This window comes from Gorilla gorilla, chromosome 4, assembly GCF_029281585.2.
Source record: "Gorilla gorilla gorilla isolate KB3781 chromosome 4, NHGRI_mGorGor1-v2.1_pri, whole genome shotgun sequence".
NCBI classification, from domain to species: domain Eukaryota; kingdom Metazoa; phylum Chordata; class Mammalia; order Primates; family Hominidae; genus Gorilla; species Gorilla gorilla.
The window spans coordinates 12,168,470-12,195,877 of record NC_073228.2 but is presented as its reverse complement, the minus strand read 5'-3'; the positions used below and the strand labels follow the sequence as shown (position 1 = coordinate 12,195,877).

Below are 27,408 nucleotides of genomic sequence, written 5' to 3'. Positions count from 1 at the left end.
GCGCCCCTCGAAGGCGGGGGCAGGAAGCAGCCGCCGCGCCCCGTCCCGCTTCCCTCCCTTCGGGCCAGAACAATGGCTTTTTGCCCGGAAAACGGAGTTGGGAGCAAGGGCGGGCGCGCCCCGGGAATCACGCGGGACTCCGTGGGCGCCCCAGGCCCGAAGCCCCTAGGCACCTCCTCCCCCAACCAGGGGGCCCGCCCGCGCCCCCACCCCCACCCCCGCCCGGGGCCCCGCGCGGGACCCCCCGCCGGAGCGCGAGGCCCAGCCCGCCGCGGACAATGCGCGCCCCGCCCCGCCCCGCGCCCGCCCCCCCTCGCTGATTGGCCCGCACGGGATTTGGGCAGCGCGCGGGGGCGGGCGGCGGGCCGGGGCGCGGGCGCGGAGCGGCGGTGCGCGTGCGCGGGGCGGGCCGTCGCCGGGCGGGGGCGGTGCTTTGTGTGCTGCCGGCGGGGCGCGCGGCTGTGCGGGCGGGTGACTGGCGGCGGGCGCCGCGGTCGGGCTGGCTGCCGGGCAGCATGGAGGAGCTGAGCAGCGTGGGCGAGCAGGTCTTCGCCGCCGAGTGCATCCTGAGCAAGCGGCTCCGCAAGGTGCGTGCGGCCCGCCGGGCCCCCCGCCCGCCGCCCGCTGCCCGTCTGGCTCACGGCCCCTCTTCTCTCCCCGCAGGGCAAGCTGGAGTACCTGGTCAAGTGGCGCGGCTGGTCCTCCAAGTGAGTCCCCCGCGACGCCGCGCCCCCCTCCCGCCCCCTCGCCCGGGGGTGGGGACGTGGAGCCCCTCGGCCGCGCCGTCCGGTGGCCTGGGGGCGCCCGCGGGCAGAGCGGGAAGTTCGCGGGGTCCCCGCGGGCTCCTCCGGCTCTGAGGGGGGCGGGGGCCGCCCGGCCCGAGGTTGCCCTTTGTTTACACACCCGCGGGTGCAGAGCTGGGCGGCCCCCCGCGCCAGAACCTCCTCGGCTCCCGCGCCGCGCTCCCCCCAACCCCCTTCCCGGCCGGGAGGGAGGCGCGGGATGCAAGCCCCCCTCCTCTTGGCCAGATTCTCCGCGCTGTAACCTGAGCTTGCTATTGATGGATGTAGGGTTTCTTTTTTTTTTCTTTCTTTTAATGGAAGGGAGGGGATTTGGCATCCCCGGAAGGGGCTCTCTGCACAGCTGCTCCCGCGGCCCCGTTTCTGCGTCTTCCCGGACCCCGCTCTTTCTTCGCTACCCCTCGAGGTGCCCCGGCCCGCGCGCCACATTGTTCTGGATCTCGGGCTGGGCGCCTGTGCCCCTCCCTGCATGCTGGACCTGCCTTCCCTTCCTCCTCTGGCTCCGGGCCAGGGTTTGGGGGAATCCCTCTCTGCAACTTTGCGTTTTATGGGGGTTTGTTTTTCTCCCAGGCAGAGACTGTGGGAGTCCTCTTGTGGCCTTGTTTTAATTGGGGGGTTGGAGCGGCAGTTTCCCTTTGGGTCTGAGGTTAGAGCGCTGGCTTGGTGGGGGGTGGCCAGCCTCCAAAACCTGGGTTTGGACTTTGAGAAGTGCCATGGTGCTACGGTGCCACTGCCATCGGCCCAAGTCGAGGAGCGGTGAGGGCGGGCCCCCTCGGGCTGCCTTGCAAAGCGGTGATCATCAGCCTGGCGTCTAATGCTGCCCTGTCCTCTGCTTTGCAGACATAACAGCTGGGAGCCGGAGGAGAACATCCTGGACCCGAGGCTGCTCCTGGCCTTCCAGAAGAAGTGAGGACGCTGACAGCACTGTGGGGAGGGTGTGGGGGAGGGACAGTGGCTGGTTGGAGTCGTGCTGGGCGCTGCTCGCCTGCCGGGAGGCTGGAGCTGGGGCTGTGGTCTGAGGTCCCTTAGCAAGATTGTCTCCAGGGCCATCTCTGTGGCTGGCTGTAAAAGTCCCCAGCCAGCCCCTCTCCCACCTTCTCCTAGCCAGCCTGTATCCATCCCTGAGAAGACCCCAAGTAAGTGCTGCTTTGATGTTTCCGACAACCATACTTGCAAAAACCAACTTTTTCAGTTGCTTCAGATAAAGATGTTATAGCTTCTCTTGGCCTTTTCTGCTGAGTAATTTGCACATGGCGCTAACAAAAAACCAGGATAGCAGGTTTGCCACAGTGACGCAGGTCTGCCCTTCCAGCCCTGCACACATGTGCCATCAGGCAAGAAGGCTCAGAGAGGGAGCTGGAACACACAGCACGCAGTTGTGCCTATTGTGATGTCTCTCTCAAGAAAGAAACATTTATTTTGCTCTGGCCTGCAGCATACAGTACCAGGTAGCACCATGAGGCCGGATTGGGCCAGACTTGTTTCTGTAATTCTAGATGTCATTTCTATTTTTAGGTAGGAAGTTTAGGTTAAGAGATAGGCCTCCTTGAGATGTTCAAGGGCAAGGGGTGGTGAGGAGAGGGCAATGGATGTGCCCACCTGGCATGAAGGGCCAGGGAGTGCTGTTCGAGCAATGGCAAGACGTGGGGGGTTTCACTGACAGCTCCCCCTGGCTCCCCTGGCTGGACTTGCCCTGTGGATAGAGGCAGAATAATTGGTTGCTGGAGTCTTTCCCAGCCAGGGTCAATCTGGAAGGTTTGTTCTCTGGTAGCAAAAGGTGCGTTCCCTTTTTTCCACTGTAGCAGGACGTATTGGGTCTTCCCAGAGGGGTCATGACAATGGGGAAATAGAGTTTTCTGGTGGGGCGAGCAAAAAGAAGAGCCTGTGCTTGCTTAAATCCCTTTGGAAAATCGTAACAGCAACCCATTGTCTTCTGTTAGTTCCTGTCTGGGTGCTGTGAGCCTTGGGGTGGGGGAACGGCTTGGCCCACTTCAGAGTCTGGTGCGTTTCTCTGGATCTAAGACGGTGTCCTAACTGCTGAGAGAGATTGTGCCCTTGCCCCTGGTTTTGGTTAGAGCAGACAAGAGCAGAAACACCTGAGATAACAAGAGTTTAAAACCCATGGGTGGCTTGGATGACATCGTGGAAGAAAGAAAACAGAGAAGGTGGGACAGCCTTCTCCATCCACCAAAATGTTAGCTCCCTCTGGGCACTAGGAGCTGGCGGTTACCTGCTTGGTATTGGAGGGGGTGGGGGTATGGCCCTTGGCGACGCACAGGATCACAGCAGTCAGTGCACAGGTTAATATTTCAGCGGAGGAGATCCATGCAACACTTCATTGTCCTTTTAGGAGATTTCAGGTTAAGGACCAGCACTTAATTGGAGTATGAACTTTGCCTAGTACTAATCAGAACTGTGTTGAGGAGGTTGCCTTCCAGGCCCCAATGAGATGATGTTTGCCCAGATAATTACCAGGGCCCCTTCCCTTGAGAATAGCCTGAAATACAAGCTTTCCCTCGGGGCTGGAGGTTCTGCTAGCACTTCATGACCCTGGAGGTGTGGAGGCTCTTCTGGGGCGGGGGGGGGGGTACTGCGAGTGGTACGTGCATTGAGCCCTGCCTGCCTCAGACCTCGGCACCTCTGTCATCTCCCTCAAGAGTAGAGTTTAGGAACAGAGAGGTATTTTTAAAAAGGAAACAAGGAGAGTCATGTGCCAGCAGCCAGGCTCTGCGAGGGCTGGAGGACAGGGCCCATGGTGCTCCTTGCCCGGATGAGGGTTTTATGCACCGGCAGCTGCCCAGGGGATTGGTGGCATCTCCTTGTCCTGGGTTTCCTTCTCCTATTGAAAGTAAGGAGGTTGGACCGTGTGGCCACTGAGGCCACTTCTGGTTAGAATATGCTAGAATTTCCACGCAGCAGTGCACCTGCAGGAAGCTGTCTTAAGTCAGAGAATACTGGGGCGTCATTGTTTTCCCAGCGTTGCTTTCCTGTCTTCAGCTTGTCCTTAGCCAAATGAAATGGGATGGCTGGTTACTGACCCTAGTGCAAAGAATGGGGTCTGATCTCTGCCTTGGGTATTTGATGATGTGTTTGCGGCAAACAGGATGAGCTATTACAGGCCAACAGGAATAGGGTGCTGGAAGCCATAGAGTCCCACATGGTAGAAGGGGTACGCACAGGGCTTCTCCCCCATTAACTAGTGGTGTGCCTTCAGGGAACATGAGAAGGAGGTGCAGAACCGGAAGAGAGGCAAGAGGCCGAGAGGCCGGCCAAGGAAGCTCACTGCCATGTCCTCCTGCAGCCGACGCTCCAAGCTCAAGGTGGGTGGCTGCGCTGGGTATGCTGACCCCACCTCCCAGCACCCCCTTGGCGTAGGGGGCAGGCAGAGGGAGGGTTTGGGGCCCTCAGGAAGGGGGTGGCACTTCTGCCAACAGTCTGTCCCTCTACTCGGGAAACAGGAGCCCCCTTTCTTCCTGTCTCTCAGCTTCTGCTGCCAGGGGCCCCAGCCGGCTGAGAGTTCCTCCCCGCCCCTCCCAGGGGCTTCCTGCTTCAGCCTGTCCTGCACGCCTCTCTGCTGGGTGGCAAGGTCAAACTGCTGCTGACAAGCACTCTTCTCTCCTAGGGGGTCCTTGGGGGACGGAAAGGAACAGGAAGCATGCATACAGTAGGTGCTCATAGGATTGCCGGCTGGATGTGACTCAAAAGCCTAAGATTTGGGGGCTACTCCGGGCCCACCTGCGGGTGCACCTTAAATCGAGGTGGCCACAAAAGATAGGGCTGACTGAATAGCCAGGGGGTGCCAGGAGAGGCCTTGGAGGAGGGCAGAGGCAGTGTGGGCTGATGATGTGCTTTGGCCTTCTCGGGACTGTCCTGTCACCCCTCCTCGCTACAGTGATGGGCTCACCCCGCCACAGGTATGCATGCGCCCCTGGGGTCCGTGGCAGGGCCCCTCCCTCCCCTGAGGACAGGTGAGGCAGGACAGGATGGGGGAGGAGGGCCTGGCCTCAGTCCCGGGTGTGGCTTTGATTCCCTCCTCCGGGCACTGTCCCTGGACCTTCGCATGTTGTGGCCACGAGCTCAGTCACTGACAGAACCTGCCTTTCCAGGAGGATTTCCTGAATGAACAGGATTCCCTGCTGTAGAATCTTGTTGGCTGGTCTACACTGGCCTTACGTTATCTTGAACATCTTCCTCTTGAGCAGGATGGTGGGGGCTGCAGGAGTTCTGCTGACTGAGGAGTGGCCACAAGGCAGTGATTGATGCCTTGTTTGAGGAGGTTTGAGGAGATCACTCCTGTTGAAGTTGGGAGAACGGGGTGGTAGGGAGGCGGTGTTGGATCTGACTCCCTAAAGCACACGCTGTAGAATTCTGACCCAGCAGGCAGCATGGAGGCCTGTAAAACACAAGGACACTCTTATTTAACATTTGCGGTGACATCCAGAAGGCGAGGAAGACAGTGGTTTATTTACCTGTATCCTGGAAGGCTCAGACTGGGAAGTGGGGATACTGAAGCCCACTTGGTGTAGGCTGCAAAGCTGTGCGTGCTACTTAATACGAATTGTAACCTCCTGAGTCCTGAAAACTGATGCTCTGCATACAGTTCCGTTTGAACGTCTGCTCTACAGCCCGGAACTAAATCTGCATCCCCCTTGAAAGCTGATGGTGGACGGGGATGTCATGGTGTGGACTCTGTCCGTCCTTACTCTGTCTTCATTTTTACGAGCCACCTATTTTTCTCTCTATCTACCTTTTAATTTTGCCTCTCATGGAACTGTGAGCGCGGTGAGAAGTTGCTCCTTCCTGACTGCCTCTCTGGTCTGGAAGCCACAGGAGTTGTTGGCTGCAAGGTGCCCAGTGTTCCTTGGGGACAGCATGGCGCTCTGGACCCTGGGAGCAGGCAGTGGAGGTGTGACACCTTCTCCTTTATCTTTTTTTTTTTTTGAGACGTAGTCTCGCTCTGTGGCACAATCTTGGCTCACTGCAGCCTCCACCTCCCGATTTCAAGCAATTCTCCTGCCTCAGCCTCTGCAGTAGCTGGGACTACAGGTGCGCGCCACAACACCCGGCTAATTTTTGTATTTTTAGTAGAAACAGGGCTTCACTATGTTGGCCAGGCTGGTCTTGAACTCCTGACCTCAGGTGATCCACCCGCTTCGGCCTCCCAAAGTGCTGGGATTACAGGCGTAAGCCACCGCACCCAGCCAGCTTCTCCTTTATCTTTCCAGGAACCTGATGCTCCCTCCAAATCCAAGTCCAGCAGTTCCTCCTCTTCCTCCACGTCATCCTCCTCTTCCTCGGATGAAGAGGATGACAGTGACTTAGATGCTAAGAGGGGTCCCCGGGGCCGGGAGACCCACCCAGTGCCTCAGAAGAAGGCCCAGATCCTGGTGGCCAAACCCGAGCTGAAGGATCCCATCCGGAAGAAGCGAGGACGAAAGCCCCTGCCCCCAGAGCAAAAGGCAACCCGAAGACCCGTGAGCCTGGCCAAGGTGCTGAAGACTGCCCGGAAGGATCTGGGGGCCCCGGCCAGCAAGCTGCCCCCTCCACTCAGCGCCCCCGTTGCAGGCCTGGCAGCTCTGAAGGCCCACGCCAAGGAGGCCTGTGGCGGCCCCAGTGCCATGGCCACCCCAGAGAACCTGGCCAGCCTAATGAAGGGCATGGCCAGTAGCCCCGGCCGGGGTGGCATCAGTTGGCAGAGCTCCATCGTGCACTACATGAACCGCATGACCCAGAGCCAGGCCCAGGCCGCCAGCAGGTTGGCGCTGAAGGCCCAGGCCACCAACAAGTGCGGCCTCGGGCTGGACCTGAAGGTGAGGACGCAGAAAGGGGAGCTGGGAATGAGCCCTCCAGGAAGCAAAATCCCGAAGGCCCCCAGCGGCGGGGCTGTGGAGCAGAAAGTGGGGAGCACAGGGGGCCCCCCACACACCCATGGTGCCAGCAGGGTGCCTGCTGGGTGCCCAGGCCCCCAGCCAGCACCCACCCAGGAGCTGAGCCTCCAGGTCTTGGACTTGCAGAGTGTCAAGAATGGCATGCCCGGGGTGGGTCTCCTTGCCCGCCACGCCACCGCTACCAAGGGTGTCCCGGCCACCAACCCAGCCCCTGGGAAGGGCACTGGGAGTGGCCTCACTGGGGCCAGTGGGGCCACCATGCCCACCGACACAAGCAAAAGTGAGAAGCTGGCCTCCAGAGCAGTGGCGCCGCCCACCCCTGCCAGCAAGAGGGACTGTGTCAAGGGCAGTGCTACCCCCAGTGGGCAGGAGAGCCGCACAGGCCCCGGAGAAGCCCGCAAGGCGGCCACACTGCCAGAGATGAGCGCAGGCGAGGAGAGCAGCAGCTCGGACTCCGACCCCGACTCCGCCTCGCCGCCCAGCACTGGACAGAACCCATCAGTGTCCGTTCAGACCAGCCAGGACTGGAAGCCCACCCGCAGCCTCATCGAGCACGTCTTTGTCACCGACGTCACTGCCAACCTCATCACCGTCACAGTGAAGGAGTCTCCCACCAGCGTGGGCTTCTTCAACCTGAGGCATTACTGAAGCCCCGGCGCCACCAGCTGCGCGGTCTTACTCCCCTTCCCTGCCTATGATGTCGCTTGGCTAAGCAACTCCCAGCCCAAGCCCCCTCAAGAGTCTGGGTCAGGGGAGGAGGAGTGGGTGGCCTCGGCCTCCTTGATGGGCAGGCTTGGAAGGGACTTCTCCCCGCACCCCGCTCTGTCCCAGGACATAGGGCAGGGGGCCTCGCTGCCTTGTTGGTCTCCACCTTGTTCCTACCTCTGCAGGCCTCTTTGCTGTCCCCTCTTGCCTCAGGAAACCCGGTGGCACCTGTGGCTCCAGGTGACTGTCTTGAACAGAGCGGGCTTCTTCATGGCTGCGTTGTTGCTGAGTTTGAACTGCTCCTCCCTGGCCTGCGTGACTGAATCACAGCTTTGCTCCCTGTCTCGCAGGGGCTGAGGTGTCAGGAGGGGACTTGTGGCCCACCTTGCCTTCAGCCCTGGAGTGGGCAGAGAGTATTGTGGGGAGGCATGGCCAGTGGGACTAGTGTTCCCTCCATCTGGCCGCAGCTTTTGGGAGATGGGATGGGCAGGGGCGGTCCTGGCTGGCATTGCCTGAGCCGGCAGTGGTGAAGTGGGGAGCTTGCCCTTGACAGGTGGGGGCTGGCTGGGGCCTTAATGTGAAAGGACAGTGGCAGGCAGCTGGAGTAGAGCGAGCCCAGGAGCCCTAAAAGGCTGCCTTCACGGCCATCTAGCCCCAGTTCAGGGCAGCATCCATAGCCCACAAGCCAGCGTGGGTGGGGCGGGGGTGGTCCCACAGCTGGGTTCCACCTGAAGAGCCTCCGTGCCTCGGAGCAGGAGAGGCAGGCTGTGGCTGCCACCCTCCCTCCTGCCCGTGTCCCCGTGAGAACTGACCTGAGTCCAGCCCCACCTCCTGCCCCAGGCCCACTGAAGCATGTTCCATTTCTAAAAAGCCCAGAGTTCAGTGTGTCCCAAGGAAAACCCAAAGTGGAGGTGCTCAGGTCCAGGGGAGTCCAGTGGGCAGGACCCTTGGCAGGCAAGCCCCTCCCTCCACTCCCAGGACCTACCTTCTGCTAGTAAAGGACTGGCTTCATCCTAATTATGGCCCACAGACTGCCCCGGAGACCTGGAGGACAGCAGTGCTGGCACTTGGGTGTCAATGGGCCCGTCCGCCAGCTCTGCCTGTGCTGCAGGTGTTGGCCGTGGGTCCAGCCAACAACTCCCTGCCTCCTGTGTGGGGCCCTGCCCAAGTGGATGAGGCATTCCTTGAGGAGTATCATTTTCCCTGACAATCCCCCTCACCTTTAGGGGTTCCCTGCTTGGCTCCTTTCCAGCTGAAAAACTAGACCTGTACCATTGGGGAAGCTGGACAAAGTCTAGGGGGCCTGCCTGGTAGAGGGCCCCAGGAAGCTGGATCTGTCAGCCTCGGCCCTGAGGCCCCTGTTAACTCAAGACTGTGAGCCGCCTCTGGGTGGCCACGTCTAGGAGCTACCTTGTATGGCTTCTGACCAGTATCAGGATTTCTGTTCTGAGAGCAGCTAGGGCAGCCCAGAGGTGGCAGCGGCAGGCAATCTGGTCACTAGGTCTTTGTGATGCCAAAAATAAAAGAGGGTGGGGTGGGTGCTTTCTGTTCCTCTGATTGGATGGAGTCCGCCAGCAGGCATGGGGCTACATTCCAGTGCCTGACTATAGGGAGGCACTCCTGATTCCATGGAGCAGCCCGGACTTTGAGAATGGGCTCTGGTTTCCGGGGGGCAGGCCTACCAGACTGCAAGACCCCCCAGTACCTCACCGTGCCAAATAGGAAGAGGTGGCCTTGGTGTAGCCTAATTGATCTTAACAGTGTGCCTTTGGGGAGGGACCCATGTCCATGGCTTCGTTGAGGGCCATCCATATACCAGCTGGGGGCCAGCCCACAGTGGCCATGTTGGCTGCAGCAGGAATGGTACCCACCTCGGCGAATTGAAGGGCTAAGAGTCCCAGATAGCTAGGCCAGAGCTGGAAGCAGACAGTAAGGGGAAGAGCTGCTCCCATGGGAGAGGGAGAGATTCCAGCTCACTGCGCAGCCTGGGAGGAGGCGTGGATCCTGGCACGCTGGGCCTCAGGCACCAGCCTCCCTGTGCTCAGACAGCAAAGTCTTGACTCCTTCCTGCTGAGCACTGTGCTACCTTCACTGCTCCAAAGCCAGACTAACAGCTCTCCAAGCCCTTGGGGTGACTCGGCTTCCAGGAGCTGTTGGAGAAATGAGGATGTCTGTCCCTGTCTGCCTGGGCCGGCCAGATTCCTCCCCAGCAGCCAGGTCTCTCCAGACCCTGATTCGGTGCCTTTCTGTTTACCAGCTACTTCAATCCCAAAGTTTGAATCTGCAGATACCTTACTCCCAGCCACTTTGCCTTCTTACTGTGTTGTGTGTTTCTCCTGGTGCTTCAAGAGCGTGTGCAGGGCAAGTGCCGTCACTGGGAACTGCACCAGATGCTCAGACTTGGTTGTCTTATGTTTACCAATAAATAAAAGTAGACTTTTTCTATTTTTATTTGCTGCTATTTGTGTGTGTGTTTGTGTTTGTGTAGCTAGGTATCTGGCACTTCTGACAAGATGCATTGTTGCTTTTTTCCCGAAGGTCCCACAGGAACTGTGGCAATGGCGTGTGTGTGAAATGGTGTGTTAGCCGCGTTTTGTTTGCTCCTGTATTGAATAGGAAGCAGTGGCCAGTCTGTCTTCCTTAGAGATGTTGGCATATTTTTATATGTATATATTTTGTACCAAAAAAGAGTGTTCCTTGTTTTGGTTACACTCGAAATTCTGACCTAGCTGGAGAGGGCTCTGGGCCGAGAGCTTTCATTAAGGGGAGACTTTGGGGGAGGATCAAGCTTTGAACCAAAGCCAATCACTGGCTTGATTTGTGTTTTTTAATTAAAAAAAAAAATCATTCATGTATGCCACTTCTAATTGCTTTCAACTATGGCTGTTTGCTTTCTTAAAAGAGAACAAAAGTAGATATGTTATTGCCCTAGGAAAGGATCTGTGTTGAAACAGGACAGCAGCCTAGGGCCCGCATTTAATTAGGATCAACCAGTTTAAGGAAATGCTTCCCCCAAAAAGCCCCTGATGGTGTGGGGAAGGGGAATGGAGTTGGGGACAGGTAGTGCCTACATGACCAGATTTTTTTACTCAAGTGCATCTCATGATTCTGTGGGTTTTCTAGCATTTTTGGAAAACTAGCATAGGTTGCAGGGTTTTTTCTTCTTTTAGACTGATGTTAATTTATTTTGCAGGGGAAGGACAGCCAATGGCGTCAGAAGATTTTTGTCCTTTTGTTATCTCTTAGTATATCAATAAATTTTTAAAAAAACTTTTGGCCTGGTGTACATCATGAGTGATCCCTGGAAACACAGTAGACTCTGCTCTTTTCCTTTCTTGAGGCAAAATAATTCATCTGGACATAGGCCGAATACTTGTGGCACAGAAAAATCAAAGACTGGGAAAGGCTTGGCCACTTGCAGAAGGTGCAGAAAAAGATATGTTTCCAAGCAAAGGATGGGTGTTTAAGAGTCCATATACCAGTGGCTCACAACAGAGAACAATTGGCATTCCAGGGAACACTTGCAGATCTGGAGATCTTGTTTGTCACGCTGTGGGGTGGATGCCACTTGCATCTAGTGGGTGGGTACCAGGAGTGCTGCTAGACGTCCTGAGGTGCACAGAACAGTCTCCATGACAGAAAGAAATGATCCTTCCCAGCACATCAGTAGTGCTGAGTTTGAGAGACTGAATTAATGGGAAAAATAGAAAAAACACAATGGCAGGGGTTGGGGGCAGGGGCGGCATTACCGGCATCTGTCAGGTGAGGTCAGGGATGCTGCAATATATAATCAACTCATTTTGAGACTGCTCCCTTCCAGAGACATGCAAAGTTAAAACAAAACTCCCTCTCCCCGCGCCCACAGTATCCAGAGATGCTGTGTTGGAAAGCCACTCAACCCCTTGAAGCCACCACATGGGCTAATAATGCTTTACAAGGAGGCAGCCATAAAATTCCAGGGGAGTCACTGTGAGTTAGCAGCTACTGCAACTCCTAACCTAAAGCTCGCAAATAAAGAGGCGATTTGCTTATTACAGAACCTTCCCCGGCTCCTTAAGGCTTCCACCAACTTCAGCATGAATTTATTCATAAATTCCAGCCTCCAGGGAGAATAGAGCTTCTTTGAAGTGAAGAGAGAAGCTGGGCCTAGATGTTGGGGTCACTGGGTGAAAAGCTACTTGGGGCCAAGGCCTGAATGTTTTGGTTCAGGAAAGGGTTCCCCCTGCAAATGGAAATGTGACCCCCAGCACTAGCCCGCTCCAGGAAGGCCTGCGAATTCGAAATCAGACTGTTGCAGAGAAAGAAGACTGCTGGTGGGCTGTCTTTTGCTGCCTTCGCAAGTCTCTGGCTGTTTCCTTTTGGAGAAAGTGGGCAGGGACGACCCCAGCGGGCCTGTCCTCTGGCTTATGAGAGCTGCAGAAAGGGGCTGGGACCGCCAGGAAGGAGCAAGCTGGCCGAGCAGGAGCAGGCGCGGCCCGGGATGTGGAGCCAGGCTTTCGGGAGAGCCCATTTCTACAGGGATTCGGCCCGACGGGTGCCGGGCCGAGCTCGCTCGGCCTTTGTTAGTTTCTGCGCCGCTGATGTGATCGCCTAATCCAGTGGACCCTGAGAAGAACAGACTGGGCTGCCAAGGGCCCGACCCCACGCCGCCGCGACCTGCCCGAGGGCACCGGGAGCGATGGGTGCGGAGGGGCTGGGAGGACGGTCATCCGGGCGGCTGGACCTCTCCTTCCTCCCCTCCGCCTTCGTGGCTCGAGCGCCGGGCCTCAGGGAGGACGCAGAGGGGGCGCCCGTGGCGGTGGGCGCCCAGCGTTACCTTTGGGTGGGGGGGGAGGTAAGGCTTTCTCAGCTTGGGTTCGGAACCAGAAAGCCACCGGCCCCCCGGAGGTAAGGGGTGGGCGCCGGTGACCCGGGCCGACGCCGCCACCTGCAGAGGGCGCGCGCGTCCCACCAAGGTCGGCCGCCGGCCCTTCGGACGGACGAGGGAAAAGCCAGCCGCGGCTCCAGGGTGCCCGAGACTCAATCGCACCACCTGGTGCACCCCGGCCACCTCCGCCTCCGAAGTCTCAGGAGGAAAGCCCCGACCCAGCCCGCAGCCTCTCTCGCCGCGTTCAGGACCCGAGGCTGCGGGCAGCCGCCTTCCACGACGGACAGCACGGAGTCCCGCCGGGCCCCGAGCCACGCCAGTCTCGGACTTCAGCTGGGTCCGAGGCTCCTCTGGGCCTGGAGGGCTTTTAGAGGAGAAGAGGAAACCAGCACAGGAGCCCCAGAGGGCCGGGACAGGTCTGTGCGCCAGCGGCCCGGGCGCATGGCACAGTGCCTAGATCAGGATTGGTGCGAAGCCAGCATCAAACGGACGGAAAATGAATCCGATCCGACACTCTAGGAAGAGCATGAACCTTCCAACCCAACCAATGTTTGTGCGAGGCCAGGTTCCCCGCCGCGGTGGCCACACAAGCCAGCCCTGTCCTCGGGACGCAAGGTAACCAGTCCGGCTGGAGGCCGCCACGCACACCTGGTCTCTGCAGTTGTGGCGGATTCCCAAGGACTCTGCCCAGGAAATGGAAACCCGTGAGGGCGCTCCTCAAAGTCGAGGGTGGTGATGGCCAGCGAACCCGAAAAAGGGGCAGGGTGGGCGCCCTCCCCACCCTCCCATCTGCTTAAGCAGTAGCCCATTCCACTGCCCCACACGCCCAGGAGTGGACACAGGAGGGAGCCCCGTCCGAGTGGACGCAGGAGGGAGCCCCGTCCAAGTGGCGACCATCGCGGGGCCACCCCACCCACCTTCCCTTGACGTCCCCTGCCAGCACAGAGACCGCCCGTTGCGGTGGGGCAGTCTCAGGCGGAGATCTTTGACGCCTGGCGGCCAGCGACCCTACTCGGCCGGCAGCGCAGGCCCTCACGTCGGAAGGACACTCAAGGCTCTGTGACCCGCTAACCTGGGCCTGGGCACCAGGACGCTCCTGTCCTCCCGCGCCCTCCCACACCGGTCACAGCTGCGGAAGGGGGAAGCTCTGCCAAGGGCCGGGCCACTGACTCCTCAGCAAGGGGCTGGAGATGCGTGGGCTACCCCTGTCCATGTTCCTCCTGGTGGGCGTTAGGGGTGAGCCTGAATCGTGGCTTCCTGGCAGGGTGACGTCTGCGGGGCACTATGGAAGTAGAAATGGGTTTAGTGCGGTGGCCTCTTTGGGGATCCGAAGAGTGGCTCTCCTATGCGGGCTTCAAGACCCCGCCCCCACTGCTGTGAAGTCTGCGGCCAGAAAAGGCCAAGAACATCTCCCTCTCCACCCCCCACCCCGCACTCTGCTCTCCCGCACCGCCCCTTGCCCAGCGCTGGGGTTTAAGCCCGCCCAGGAGACCTGGGCCGGAGAGGCTGCGGGGACTCGGGGGCGGGGGTGCGCGGGGCTGCGGCGCGGCGGCTCCAGGTTCACTAATCACATCAGCAGCGCTCTGCGCCGGCTCCGAGCAGGCAGTTGCCTAGCAATACCCGCGAATTCAATTCCTCAATCAATAGGCGCGAGGCTCTGCATTTAGGGGAGCGCTAGCAAGGTTGGGTGGGTCTGGGGAGCGGGTCTCACGACAGCTACGAGGGGCTGGCACCGGGAGGCTTTGGCCAACGCGGCGAGGTCCCGGGGCCTCGGAGACCAGACGCCTCCGGCCTGGGGGTGTGGCGCGCTGGAGGATCCCGCCAGAGGAAAGTGGAACCCCCGACCTCAGGCGCATCATCCCGGGATCCCCAGATTCTGCCCGGGGCCCGAAGAAGTGCAGCCAGTAGGTGCGGAGAGCCACGGACTCCCCCGGACGGGCTGAGGAGAGTCTGCCCCAGCGGCCTCCCACGCCCACCTCTATCCCAGCCAGGTGGGTTCCCCAGTTGGGGAAGGGCCTTTGCAGGAACGGTGCCCCCGCGATGGGGGCGAGGATGGGAGCGGGAGGACGGGATGAGTACTGAGAGAAGAGGGACGGATCCTCTCCTCCCGGGATGCCTCTTCCCTTTGCTCAGGGAAGGAAAAAGAAGAATAAAACCAAGACACGTCTCTATTTACAAAGTATATATTTAAACACGTAAAAAGCGGTATTGGATACAGACATTCACGACCGCAGAAGATAGGTACCGAAGCTTCACTCTTGAGCTGAGGCGGAGATCGATTGGAGATTTGTACAAATCTTAGAATTAAATAAACCCAACAGCGCACACATCCTGCGCGGTTGCAGACTCCCAGCCACGTGGCCCCCGGCCCCTACCCACCCACCCCCCAGGTCAGCGTCGCAAGAGCGAGAGAAGGAGACACATACACACACGGCCACGGACAAACAGCAGGACGGAGGGGCGGTAGGGACAGAGCTGGCTGGAAAGAAGGTCCAAGGGAAGGGGCAAAGTCAGCCCCAGGAAGGGAGGGAGGTGGGAGTAAAGGACAGGCGGGAGAGAAGGGAAGGCGGCGGCCAGGTGAAGACGCGTATCCCCCAGTCCCGTCCACTAGGTAACAGACATGCCCCTTCAGTGAAGTTTCATCTGAAAATAGCATCGACATTTAAATAGATACACTCGGTCAACGGCGCTTCTTTATACAAAGTCTAAAATACCAGTTTTACAAATGTGAGTAGATAAAAATCCCCATTCCAGGGGTTTCTCTTTATAGGCGCAATTTGATATTCAAAAACAAACACAATCATGTAGTACACCGTTTCCCTCCTTTTCTCTCTTTAAAGGCAAGAAAGTCTGGAGGAGAGGCTGAGAAGCCGGGAGTACGGAGGACGAGGCTGGGGTTCCCTCCCAGCACCCCCCACCCCAAGCGAAGCTCCCCCACCCCTGACTCCCCGCCTCGCTCCCCCCGAGTCTGTGCTTCCTCTGGCGTGCAGGGCCCCCGCGCCCCTCCCTCAACAAGCAATGGGAAGTTAGATCTTCGCTGGCCCTTTAAGGGCGGGGAGGGCAGGGAGGCTGCGGGATCCGTGCTCCAAGAGACGGGGGTGGAGTGGAGGGGACTGATTTGTGCTTTTGAGTCAAAAGAGGGGCGCGCATTCTGCGCCCTCGGAGCGCAGAGCGGTCAAGTCCGCCGGGCAGGGGCGTCCCAGGCCCCGCCGCCTCGCACGGCCTTCCCCGCCGCGGCCGTCCCCACTCCCAACTCCCGCTCCTCCCTCCCCCTTTGGCGGAGTTTGAATGTCGAGTTCAAATAGAGAACACTGCGAATCGAAAAGACCTATAAATTATAGCTTTTGCTTTTAAGAAGGACGGGGGAAAAAAAAAGGAAAAAGCAAAAGTTCCGATGCGCATTCTTGGATGAAAACCCCGCCTCGCCCCTCCTTCCCGTGCCCGGCCGGAGCCGCGGGGGTGAGTCTAGCCCCAGCTCCGAGCTCCGAGCCGTGGTCCTCCGCCACACTCCAAGCCTGGCCGTGGAGAGGCCCTGGGTGCGAAGCCACTGCTCCTAGCAGCGCCCGCCGCCCAGCGCCCGCCGCCGCGCCTCCCTCCGTGGGTCCCGCAGGGTGGGCCTGTCTGGCCATGTGTCCATCACAGAGCTGGCGGCCCGCCCTCCCCAGGCAGGGAGGCTTGTCCAACTCTTCCTGGGAGGTGGGGGCCGCCGTCTCTTCTCCTGGCAAAGCTAGAGGACGCGAAAAGGAAAAGTCCACCCCAACACTTTTCTTGTAAAACAACTGTCTCGAACTCTTAGCACTGACACGCAATCCTCCCAATTTATCCTGGCATTTCGGGAATGTAAACAGATTCGCTGGATTTCTTTTCTTTCTGCGGAGTAAGGAAAGGAACGAGGGAACGGGGAGATTTTATCCACATGACATACACACGATCTGCGTGTACCACACACACACCCCTCCCTAAAGTGCATTTCCTGGTGTGGTCCTGGGGAGAAACCTCCTGTCCCTGCCTGCTGGGGACGTTTTAACCTTCAACATCACACACGAAAAGCTTATTCAAGTTAATACTTTTTTCCCTAATAGACTTCTTTACCTTAAAAAAAAAAAAAATAGAAAAAAGGAAAACAGACTGACCCACCCCCCCTTTTTTCTCATTGGGGAGCCAACCTTTTGTTGGCCTGCCTGGCCAATGGGAAGAGAGAGCAAAACTGGGCCGGGCCTTGGTGCCAGGAGTCTGGCATTGGGCTGTGGGAGAAGGGAGGAGGGGTGAGGTGGGCAGGCCAAGCCCCTCCAGACACTCTCAGAAACCTGTACCCAGGCCCCAACTTCCCTAGAGCTCTGGGGCAAGGGGGCCCCTCCTGCCCCAGCTCATTCGGGCTGCCCCAACTAAAGCACAATGAGAGTCTCTCTCCTTTAAATAAAACAACTTCAAGAGTTGAAATATATATATTTAGATATTTTTCTTAAATAACATATTTACATCTAATAGAAAATATAACTCTAGAGATAATCTTTCCAACAAAAACTGAGGGGGAGGAAGGAGGGATGAAAGGGGCTGGTGGGGTGGGGGTGACATCAGGGACGGGACCAGCCAAAAGGCCACATCCCACCCAGAAATAAAAATCACTATGCCAAGCTCACGCTCACTCTCTCCCCTGCTCTCCTCCTGGACACACCCACCCGGCATTCATCTTTTCTCTTTAAAAAAGCCTTGGTCCGTGTTACTTTCCTTAATGGTGACGGTCAAAAGGTTTGAGGTCACGTCCGTGACCACCACCTTCTCCAGGTTAGTCAGGGAGGGGCTCCAGGACTCTTCCTCCGGGTCCCCCAGGATTCTGGCCACAGGGATCCTGGCGATGAGGGAGGGCCTTCCCCCCTGGGCCCCCATGTCCCGGTACAGGCCCCCCACAGAGCTGGGGGGGCCTGAGCCATGTCGGACCCGGGTGCCATTGGGATCTAGGGCACCCTGGCCTTTGGCCTCCAGGAAGGCAGCCCTGTGCTTTATCACCCTGGCCGGGAAGGTGTCCACAGCCAGCTTGCCCGTGGCCTCAGCTGAGCTAGGGCTGGTCACACCACACTGCACCAGGTCCGAGTCCTGCCTTCGGGCCAGCTGGATCACACTGTGGCCGGCTGGAAACTTTCCTGCCCCGGAAGGGGTGTCGTCCAGCTTCCTGCCCTTGAGGTACTCTCCGAGGCCGGCGCTGGGTTCGCCTAAGGGCCTCTGTGAGGGGTCCGGGAGTTCCTTCCGGGGCTTGGGGCCTCGCTTCTTCGAGCTGTCCCCCGGTGAGCTGGGCTTGTCATCCACTCTGCTGGTACCCCGCTCTCGTTCCCTCTCACGTTCCCGCTCCCTCTCTCGCTCCCTCTCCCTTTCTCGATCCCGCTCCCGGTCCCTATCCCGGTCCCGGTCCCGGTCCCGAGGGGCCTCTGCGCGGCAGGTGCTGCTGGTGCTGGTGCTGCTCGCTGGCGGGGACAAACCCATGTTTCGAAGGCCCTCCCGGGCCCGGGAAGTGGAGGCCAGGTCCTGGGGCGAGCGGCCAGGGTAGGGGATCCGGATGCCCCTGGCTGAGTCACTTCGAAACTCGTAAGTTTTGGCCTTTGCCTTGGCCTGCGCCTGCAGGGGAGAAGATGGTCTCAAGAGTGGGGCAGGGCCCTGTCCACCCCCACAGGACTCCTCCTCTATCCCTGACCTCCTATCTTTACCCTATGATGCCTGGGAATTTCTACATGGATGCATGGATGGATGGGTGGGTGGGTGGGTGGGTGGCCGGATGAATGGGTGGGGAGGTTGTTGGAGCTGAGAGGTAGAAGGATGAGAGAAGGGGTAAAAGATTTGGCTGGAAGTAGTCATTTGCAAAAAGTACACTTTTTGCATTTGATTATTATGTCCATTTGGGAGGGGGAGGGTAAAGGAATTCTAGTGTGGCCAAGCCCGTCCCCCCAGACACAGTTGGTGCTGCTACTGACTTGGTGACATCTTGTCAGGGAACTCCCTCCTACATTACAAACAGGCAACATGTGTGGACACCCCATTGGCTCACAGCCCTCAGAGCCCCCTTCCCACAAAGGACTCCATAACATTGTCCTCCACCATCGGACACTGCCAACCTACTTTGAGGAGGAAGGTTTTGGGCTTGGGTCCACGCTTTTTGGGGCCATAGAGCTCCATCTCTCTTTCCCTGGAGAAAGAAGAAAAGGAGAAAGGGTGCGTGAGTAAAGAAAGCAAGTGGGACTCTAGTCCAGGCTGGAAAGAAGCCACTCTACTTGTTTCTAAGTGAGCGGCTGGGACTTGGAAGGGTCTGTACCTTTCCTCAAAGGCTGCGAGCAAGCGAGCATCCAGGATGTTTTCCTCCGGTTCCCATGTGCTGTACCTAAAGGGAATCAGGAAGAAGTGGGCATCAGTCCCAGGAGCAGGGTGAGAGCAGAGGGTGTGTGTGTGTGTGTAACTTTTCTCATTGCATTGTACTGTATTTCAGTGTAAAGGCAAAAAGAGGAAGAAAGAAACCTCCCGAATAACAGTCTGGGGTTGAGAATTGCATATAACCTACTTACTTCTGCGACCATCCCTTCCATTTCACGAGGTATTCCATGCGTCCCTGCGGGTGCAAAGGCGATAATGTGTGTGCATGGGGAGAAACGCATGACGAGGATACAAGAAATGCATGCGAAAATGCATGCACCAGATGAATGCTCGAAACCCCGCCGCAAAAGGCACGCGCCCGCTGCATCACCCCTGCACCTAATGCTGCACAAAGTGCATGCACCGGCATTCATTCCCCACCCCGCCCCCCACCCATGCAATCCGTGCATCGCTGCAAGTCTAAGGAAAGCGCCTGGGCTCAGAGCCGCCGCCGCCGCCGCCGCCGCCGCCGCCGCCACGGCCGCGGCCGCTGCTGGGACCTGGGGGAAGGGAAGCTGGGCTGCAGCAGGGGGAGGGAACCCGGGCCGGGAGGGGAGGGCCCGGCCGCACGGAGGCCCTAGGCCCGGGAGCACCTACTTTCCGTATGCGCCGCTTCAGGAGGGCTTCGGCCGCGAACACCCGCTCCCCCACCGCTGAAAGCTCCATGTTGACTCGCCGCTTCCCCCCTTGGCCGCTTCCAGGAGCAGAAAAGCAGCAGCCAGCGCACGACAGACCATAATACTCTCCCGCTGACGTCAGTTCTCCTCCCCCTCCCGGCGCTCTCGCTCCCTCCCGCGGCCCCCCTCCCGCGCTCCTCCGCTCGGCCCCCTCCCCTCCGCCCAGTGCTTCCTCCCGCCCCACGTGTTGCTAACGACGTTGCTAAAGCCGAGCGGCCGGAGGCCTGCGCCCCCGCACGCTGATTGGACGAGCTCCGAGCCACGCCCCTCTGCCTTTCTCCCCCGCGTTGCTACGTGACCCGCGTTCCAATCGCCAGGGGGCGGAGTCCGAGGCGACTCCAGAGACCGAGCGCGCGAGTGGGAGGGGGCGCCGCCGGAAGTGACGCTGAGGGGAAGGAGGGCCCGGCCGCTGTCAGTCTGCGGGGCTGGCGAGGGGGGCCGGCCGCCCTCTGTCCTCGCCGGGGCCCCCCTCCCCCGCCACCAAGTTGTCCCTCCGGCGTTCGGCGTCCCCCACAGCTCTCGCTGGGATCCCCGCGGCGATGTCAGCCCGGCTCCGCCCCTCGGCAGACCCCGGCCCGCCGCCCCACCCCCACCGCCCAGGACTCGCGCGGTCCCCTCCCCCCGCCGCCCGCGCCGCACAATGCACAATGCACAGGTGCTGGGGCGCCGCGGGCCGCGCCCGAACCCCGAGAGCCTGCGGCGCGCCCATCGGCTGGCTTCTCCCCCGGCCCCCGCCCCCCGCCCCCGGAGCCGCACACCCGACCCCCGGTCTCCATGGCAACGTCCCCCCCCCGCCCAAGCCGGGTCCCGCTAACAAATCAATGTGCCTGTGTCTCAGGCTCCTGTCGCGCGGCCCTGCCCTCGGCCACCCTCCGGGCCCTGCGAGCCGGGCTGGCTGGAGCGCTGGTCCCCGGCTCCGAAGCCGAACACAGACCTGGGGGAGGCCGGGCTCTTTCCTCCGGAGCCCGCCTGCAGCCCAGGACCCCACAGAGGATGTCGCGCGGCTTCTTCCTGCCACCCGACCGTCCCCGACGCCCGCAGCCACCTGCCCCTGCCCTTAGCCCAAGCTGCCCGCCCCCGCCAGGCTTCGGCCCCGAACCTCGCCTTCCCCTCGCCGCCCCCTGCTCGGGGCCTGGGTGGGCTAAGGGCATCTGGGCCAAGCCGGCAGGGGATGGGGCGCGCGGCTGGGGGTGCGCCTGGCCCGCGCACTTCCTGTCCACCGCTCTTCCCAACGTGAGCGGCGGACATCCTGCGAGAAACGCCAGGGCGGGAAGCTGGGGGACGTCGCCGGGTCTAGTGCGGGCTGGGCGAGAGGGTCTCACGCGCGAAAATGGCGGGCTCCTGGAAAGGGACAAGGGCCGGCCGCGACCGCCTTGCCGTGCGCACACAAGCACGTGCACCGCCGACCCTGCCGCCAGCTAGGCTACCGGTGACCCGTGGTGGGGGCGGCGCTGGGGACAGCCGCCGCACTCTGGGCCCAGCTCCCTCCCACCCTGTTCTCTTATTGCTCAAGCTCCAAATCACAACTCCCACTCCTTGGAACCCACGATTTAGTTCAAACATCGATGATCAGCCTGACTGCAAGCAGTTTCCCTTGGCCAGAGATGGAATGGAGAAAGAAAGGGGGGGGGGGGAAGAGAGAGGCAGAGAGAGAACGATAGGAAGAGAGAGAGAAGCAGCCAAGGAGTCTGACACGGAGGGGCAGGAAGCCCAGAGCGGAAAACTGGCCTCCTGTCCAAAGTGAGGCGCGCGCAGGCGGCGGCAGCCGCGAGGTCCTCGACCCGCCGGGCAAGAGGGGCGCTTCGCCTATCTTCCCTCCCAGTCCTGCCCCAGCCTCTGGAAACACGGGTTTCAGGTTTTGGCCTTGTTCCTAAACTGCACAAGGTGGCCGCTGGTCGAACAGTCCCATCTCTCCGGCCGTTCTGTCTGAACGAACAGCGCGTCGAGGACGCTCAGATCTCCCAGTGACCCTCGCGGGCCGCCCGTGGGAGGCCGCCGACGGCCGCGTCCTTAATCATAAAAAGTCATTCCCGGTAACAAATAGTTTCGTCGGCCGGTGCCAGCGATACAGCTGTTTCTGTTTAAGCTTAAATACTTTCCAACAGTTTGGGCAGTAAAAATAAAGTCGGCCTCAGCCGCCTATAAGTGTCTGGTTTCCCCGCCCAGAGAAAGCCCACCCTCCGCCCTGGGCTCGGGTCGCTCTGCCTGTCCCGCCCGCCTCCTCTTGGATTCCGCTGCCCGCCAAGGACAACAGCGCCCCAGCCCCGCACCGGCCGCCTCAGCCCCTCGAGCTGGCTCCAGGGCCACTGTGGAAGTGGGAGGGAGGGGGCCTTCCCAGAGTGGGCCGGGGGTACCTGACCCGCCTGGCCTCGCGCCCTACCCCCACCCCTGGCAAGCTCTCCCGCACCCGCGAAGAGCGGTGATTTTCCTTCAGATAGGGTTTCTGGAACCCGCTTCCCGGAGTTGTGCTTGCCCTTGATGCCTTTACTGACCATGGGGTTTGCGCTAGGCGTGCAGAGGGCGATGGTTTCAGTTTCTCCCCAAAAAAGATAGCTTTAGTCGTTCCTCCATGCGTTCTTTCCATTTTCCTTCCTTCCTTCCTTCTTCCTCCCTTCCTTCCTTCCTTCCGTCTCCCTCTCTTTCTGCCCCATTCTCCCTTCTTTGCCTAAATACCTCTGAAACTTGAAGAAATGAAACCCCTGATGCTGGCAGGTGCGGCCCCCTCCTCTGGATAGGGTCTTAGGTAATTATCTTAGCTTCCCCACCCAATTTTCCACCTGTCTTTGTGCCTGATGGTGATTATTTCGGAAATGCTTGCTCTAAACAAAACTATCGCTTGCGAAAAGTCTGAGTTTGCAAACGTCGGGGAATCCTGCAAAGCTTGTGGCAAAGGTGGAACTCGATTCAGAAGGAAGGAAGAGGTATAGAATGATCTGAGGGCAGGCAGCCTGGCTCTTGTCAGTAGCAGACGCGCTCAGTCCCGCCAAGGAAGGCAATCCCCAACGGGGCAGAGTGTGTCTCATCCCTGCCTGGCGCACCCCCTGCCCCCCAACTGCCCGTGACAGAGCAGCGTTGCAGGGGGTGTGAAAACAGGTTACCGGGCAACCTCACTCCTCCACAGTTTGGAGACAAAGCGGGAGGCGGCGGTCTGAGAAATGGGAGCCCACCTCCCGGGCTCTGGCTGGGTGGGCGCGGGAGGAAGTCCTGTGTTCCGGGAGAGGGTGCTAGGAGAGGGTGCTAGCATGCGTGGGCGTGGAGGGGGAGGAGGTTTGCAGTCATTCCAGCCGGGTCAGAACCAGACCGAGAGGACAGGTCAGCTGGTGGCATGGTCTTAGGAACCCACAGAAAGAGGATCCTTGCTCCCCACCTTTCTTATCGAACCCCCTTCCCCAACCGACTCAATTCTTGCCACCTCCCTTTTCTCCATACAACCGCTTTCCTGTTTCAAAGTTAGATAATTGCCTTTCCCACCTACACTTCCCAGGAGCAAACAAAACAAAGTTGTAAAAGACAAGACACGCTACTCTTAATCCCATTGCTCGGCGGTCCGCTGCTCAGGCTGCGGCTGCCAGGTTGGCGTGCGCCGCCTCTGCAGTAAATAAGGTAACTGCTTCCTATTACTTTAGCCCCATATGGCTGCAATTTGAGTGTCTTTAGAGACGGTGCGTGTGTTGGGGCGGGGGATGGGGGGAGTGAAAGTGGAAATCAAATGCTCTCAGATCGCATTTTTATGAAGGAAATTGTCGGCGATTCTCTTAACAGCCACCCCCTCTCCTGAGATGAGCTGCCCCGTTTCTTTGTTTACGGAAATGCGGGCGCCCGCCCTCCTGGGGACACCTGCTTCCCAAACCCCTAGGTCTCCGGCCCTGTTCCGCACTCTTCTGGCGACCTGGGCGCACGGCCCGCGACTGACCTTCCCCACAAAGGGTCTGCGACCTGCTCCCGGGAGCCCGCCCTACCCTTGGCCCCAGCCTCTAAAATGTGCCAGGACTCTGCCCTCGATGCTGCAGCCTCCTGAGAGCCCGGAGTTTGGGGGCCCTCTTAGGCCTCCCTGGGCCCGCGGACCACGGACTCGTCCTCCGGGAGGGAGGGTGGAGGCTGGAGCACTCCAAGGACAGGGGCGGACGGGCCCCAGAGGGGCGCTGGGCTCCTGGGTCGTGGGCCAGGCCGGCAAGCCCTAGCGCGTCCTCTAGCTTGAGGATGAGGCCGGCCCGGTTCTTTGGGAGCGTTTCAACTTCGCGGCTTGGCGGGCGTCGGACCTGCCCGGTCTTGGCCGCGGACGCGGGCAGATTTGGAAGCCAACCGTTTGCCTCGGGCGGGCCGGCAGTGAAATGAGCGCGGGCGGCTCCGAGGCGTGGCCTTGTGTCCAGTGGCTTACCTCCCGCGGCCCCGGAGCCGGGCGGGCGTCCCGCAGCGCTGCTTCCCCGACGCCGAGCTAGGGCCGGGCGCCTGCCGCCTGCTGCGGGAATGCCGCAGGGTGACCCGACATTCTGGAAACTGGTCCCAAGGCCCAGCCTGGGTGACTGGGAGTGAGGTTGTCCAGGTTTCTGGCCTTGGTTCCCGCCGCTAGTTGTTCCCAAGAGCAAGAAGCTCCCACCTTTCCTGTCCCACTTTCTCCTCCCTAGGAGACATCCACACATCCTCCTTGTTAGAGAAGCACTAGAACAGGCTGCAAAGGATAAGAAGGGGCTGCCCACTCTACAGGAATCTCCCACAAGGCTGCACACATTCTAGAAGCCACATTTCTGCCTTAAACCCCGGAAACTGAAATCAGGCCCCCTTTCTTCCCCTCCACAGGAGGAAAATATCCCCTCAGAGTTAAGCAACATCTATTGCTTAACTAGTTGCCCTATATCTAGTGCCTGCGTTATCCCAGTTAACATTCACAACAGCCAGGTAACATCAGTTCCCTTACCCCCATTTTCTAGATGAGGAAAGCGAGGCACCGCGGGGCCAAGTCACTTGCTCAGGGGCACGCAGCAGGGGTTCTGCCTGAGAAGCCGTAAGCTCACGTCCCTAAAGCTCCGCAGCAGGGGCTTTGGATTCTTGTGAATTTCAGCTCCTCCAAGGCTTGAGGAAAGAATTCAAGAAAGGTCCAGTGGAGCCTCCTGGAAGCGCAGAGCAGTGCTCCAGCAGGAGGACCCTCAGAGCCCTCGGCAACAAGGATGAGACTGGAACAATAGAGACAGGAGGGAGTTCTAGGAGCCGATTTAAGTCAACTGGAAGCTGGATATTGGTGGGCGTTTTTGCTTTTTTTTTTTTTTTTAATGCTAGAGCACAGGGGCTAAAAAAGGTGGGCTCTGGGGCCAGCCTGCCTGGGTTTCAATGCACTTGCTGGCTGTGTGCCCTTGTGCAAGTTACTTAACCTCTCTGTGTTTCAGCTTCCATAACTATGAGAAAAGGAATATTAGCACGTTTTCCCAACAGAGCCCATGGGGGGTTCAATGAGATATGGAAGCACCCCCACACTGTCAGGCACAGGCAAATGCTCAATAAATGTTCATTATTAGTTACTGTTGTTGCTGTTATTGGTGTTCTGAGACCAGAACAAACTCATAGGACCTAGTGATTCTGTTTTGACTTTCCCCCAGAACTCCAGTATCAGCCTCGGCTGTCCCTACTTCTCCATGAGGGGCAAGCCCAGAGAGGGTGCTCAGCACACACCCAACCTTCCCTGGGAAACGGACCGTATGCTGCTTAGACGCAGTTTTTATTCATTCCTTGGGCATCTGGACCGGTTGGGCCACGTGGGCTCGCTGGGAAAACGCGCCGGCGTCCCCTCGGAGCGCCGAGGCCGGGCGAGCTGAGGGTGCGGTGCCGCTGGAGCACGCGCACAGCGCCCGAACCAGCACGCATGCGCGCCGCGGGACGGCCCCATTTCCGCCCCCCCCCCCACGCGCCCCCCCAGCACACGCACACCCAATCCCCGGACTGCTCGCTGGTGCTGCTTGTGAGACCCATTCCTAGGAGCCCCAGGCGCCCTTGGGGAGCAGAAAGAGGCGGTCCAGAGTTGGGCCGGACAACCGCAACCTGGAAGGAGTCCGGGAGTCCTTGGGTCTGGGCGCTCAGTTCTCACGGTCTGGGGAGAAGGGGCTCAGACGGGACGGACTAGGCACAGCCAGGGGCGGGGACTGCGAGAGGCGAGGGGAGGCCGGCAGGGTGTGGCGGCAGAGCAGCCCGGGACAAGTGTGCGGCTTAGAGATCAAGGCCTTGGAGTCCCGTCCGAGAGCAGGACGTTATCAGAAACCTCCAGCCCCAACCTCTGCCTGGAGATGCCTGGGGCGCGCCGACTCTGTTCTCGCATCACCCCGGGCCCTGGCTCAACGCGTGAGCAGCCTGTGGTTCCAGATACCCCGAGTGGAGAGTTTGATCCCAGATTCTGCCTGCACTGACAGGCTTGGCCTGGCGGTTACGAGCCACGGTTGATGAGCGCCCCTCCTCCCGTGACCCAGCTCATGAGAAAGGCGGGGAGCACCAACCCTCCCACGGGAAAACACGGGGAGAGGCTGGGCGAGTCAAGGAATGGTGGCACCAGAGCCTGGGCGCAGAGAGGCAGCTGGACCTCCTGGGCTCCCCTGAGCCGGAGCTCCGCCAGGGTGGGCACTTCTGCCTCCAGCGATGCTGGGTTCCACAGTCCTCCCGCCTCCTCCTGGACCACACGCGGCTCTCCAGAGTCCCAGGGAAGCTCCAGGGACTCCTCGGACTCCGCCCGGCGCTTCCCGTTTTTTCATTTCCTACCCCGCCCCCATGCAGAAGGAACTGAAGTGACTTTTTTGCTGGGACGTCGGGACCTCAAGTCAGTTCCAAAGTGGGGGTCTCTCAGCCGGTGCCGTTCCCTTGCGAGATTGTTAACGCCAAGAGCCACAGTCCAGCTTCCCCTTTTAGAGATCAGAAAATCCTAAGTGCAGGGCCTGCCGGGTCATTCGAGAAGGCACAAGCTGCGGAGGCCAGTCTGGGGCCTCTCGCAGAACCTCGGGGAACAGAGGCGTCTGCCGGGCCGCCTACCCTCCGCAAGAGTGGGCCACGCGGGCGGCAAACCCGAGGGCAGACGTTTGGGAGCTGACCGAGAAAACGCGACGGTGCCGGCGAGGTTCTGGGTGAAGCCTCGGCGTCCTCCACTGTGGTCGACGCCTTTCCTCGTAGCCCCGGTACAGGGCTTCCTCGGTGCACCCCTAGCCGTTGTCCCGGGAGGAGGCGCCGTGTGGGACACGAAGGGGCTCGGCTGTCGTCGAGGCTCCGCGGCCAGACCGCGGCGGCTCCGCGCACGCCCAGAAGCCGTGTTGCCGGTTCCGGGGCTGCCGGAAAGCGTGGGGCCAAGCTGCTGCTCTGTGCCCGCGCAAGCGCCTCGCTACCCGGGCGGGACCTTGCTCTCTCCGGCCGCCCTGGGCCGAGGGGTGGCTCAGCATCCCGGGGGCGGACGCAGACGGCCACTCGGCCGGGACACCGTCGGCCCGGGAGCCGTGATGCCTTTTCTCTCTGCAGCTGAAGCCTCCGATCGGTTTCCCCGCCCTTCTGTAGGAAATCAAATTCAGGGAACATGGTACCGTATTTACCCGCACAACTTCCTCCCTTGACATTTTGCACTCTCGAAGTTGGGGCAGAAGTAATTATGCAAACATCTGGGGCTGTCCCGCGCCGCTACCGGCACCGTCTTATTCATCCTGAGAGCCGCACTCCCTCATTTGCATAATAATGGCTTATCTAGAATAACACAGCAATCAGAGGCAAAATTAATTTTCTTCAGCTAGTCCTTGAGATCCTAAAAGCAGAGGAGGCTTATGGCAAGAAAAGCTGGTTTAGCAGAGGGTGTAGGGTTCCTGACCAGGACCAAGGAGAGAGAAAGTTTAAAGCAGTGGAAATGTGATGTTCACGCTGAGTTTCTGTATTTTTCTAGTTTCAACCTCAGAGCTTACTTTTTGGCCAAACGGATGAAGGGGTAAGCCACCGTGGAAGTCCCAGCAGACACCCCCATCATCTCCCCATCCATCCTGGGAGGTTCAGTGGCCCTCGAGGCAGAGACATGGACTGTGGCTGGGGTATTGGGGGCAGATGTTCAATGTGTTGGGGTGTGGAGA

At 59.7% G+C, this 27,408-nt stretch overlaps 2 protein-coding genes across 4 annotated transcripts; one reads left to right on the top strand and one right to left on the bottom strand.

Annotated features, from left to right (window-relative positions):
- Positions 1-401: 401 nt before the first annotated feature.
- On the top strand, positions 402-9,844 carry CBX2 (chromobox 2). Of its 2 annotated transcripts, XM_004040850.5 has the most exons (5): positions 402-587; positions 664-707; positions 1,641-1,706; positions 4,015-4,120; positions 6,026-9,844. In XM_004040850.5, exons 1-5 carry the CDS (start codon positions 516-518, stop codon positions 7,334-7,336), a joined length of 1,599 nt encoding a protein of 532 aa, XP_004040898.3. In that variant the 5' UTR covers positions 402-515; the 3' UTR covers positions 7,337-9,844. The 2 variants fall into 2 exon arrangements, with proteins under 2 accessions (XP_004040898.3, XP_063562104.1); XM_063706034.1 differs by lacking the exons at positions 402-587; positions 664-707 and adding an exon at positions 726-1,066.
- Positions 9,845-16,686: 6,842 nt separating this feature from the next.
- Positions 16,687-26,992, bottom strand: CBX8 (chromobox 8). Of its 2 annotated transcripts, none has more exons than XM_055386519.2 (5): positions 26,887-26,992; positions 18,809-18,852; positions 18,562-18,627; positions 18,369-18,435; positions 16,687-17,870 (listed from the first exon to the last, which is right to left on the bottom strand). In XM_055386519.2, exons 1-5 carry the CDS (start codon positions 26,908-26,910, stop codon positions 16,947-16,949), a joined length of 1,125 nt encoding a protein of 374 aa, XP_055242494.1. In that variant the 5' UTR covers positions 26,911-26,992; the 3' UTR covers positions 16,687-16,946. The 2 variants fall into 2 exon arrangements, with proteins under 2 accessions (XP_055242494.1, XP_004040899.1); XM_004040851.5 differs by lacking the exon at positions 26,887-26,992 and adding an exon at positions 19,254-19,440.
- Between the last annotated feature and the right edge of the window lie 416 nt (positions 26,993-27,408).

Bases quoted from the DNA above. Each gene is read 5' to 3' on its own strand.
- CBX2 (XM_004040850.5), top strand. From the start codon at position 516: ATGGAGGAGCTGAGCAGCGTGGGCGAGCAGGTCTTCGCCGCCGAGTGC. The intron at 708-1,640 runs GTGAGTCCCCCG...TCTGCTTTGCAG, and splicing joins TGGCGCGGCTGGTCCTCCAA to ACATAACAGCTGGGAGCCGG. The intron at 1,707-4,014 runs GTGAGGACGCTG...GTGTGCCTTCAG, and splicing joins CTCCTGGCCTTCCAGAAGAA to GGAACATGAGAAGGAGGTGC.
- CBX8 (XM_004040851.5), bottom strand. From the start codon at position 19,322: ATGGAGCTTTCAGCGGTGGGGGAGCGGGTGTTCGCGGCCGAAGCCCTC. The intron at 18,853-19,253 runs GTAGGTGCTCCC...TTGCACCCGCAG, and splicing joins TGAAGCGGCGCATACGGAAA to GGACGCATGGAATACCTCGT. The intron at 17,871-18,368 runs GTAGGTTGGCAG...TCTCCCCTGCAG, and splicing joins CCAAAACCTTCCTCCTCAAA to GCGCAGGCCAAGGCAAAGGC.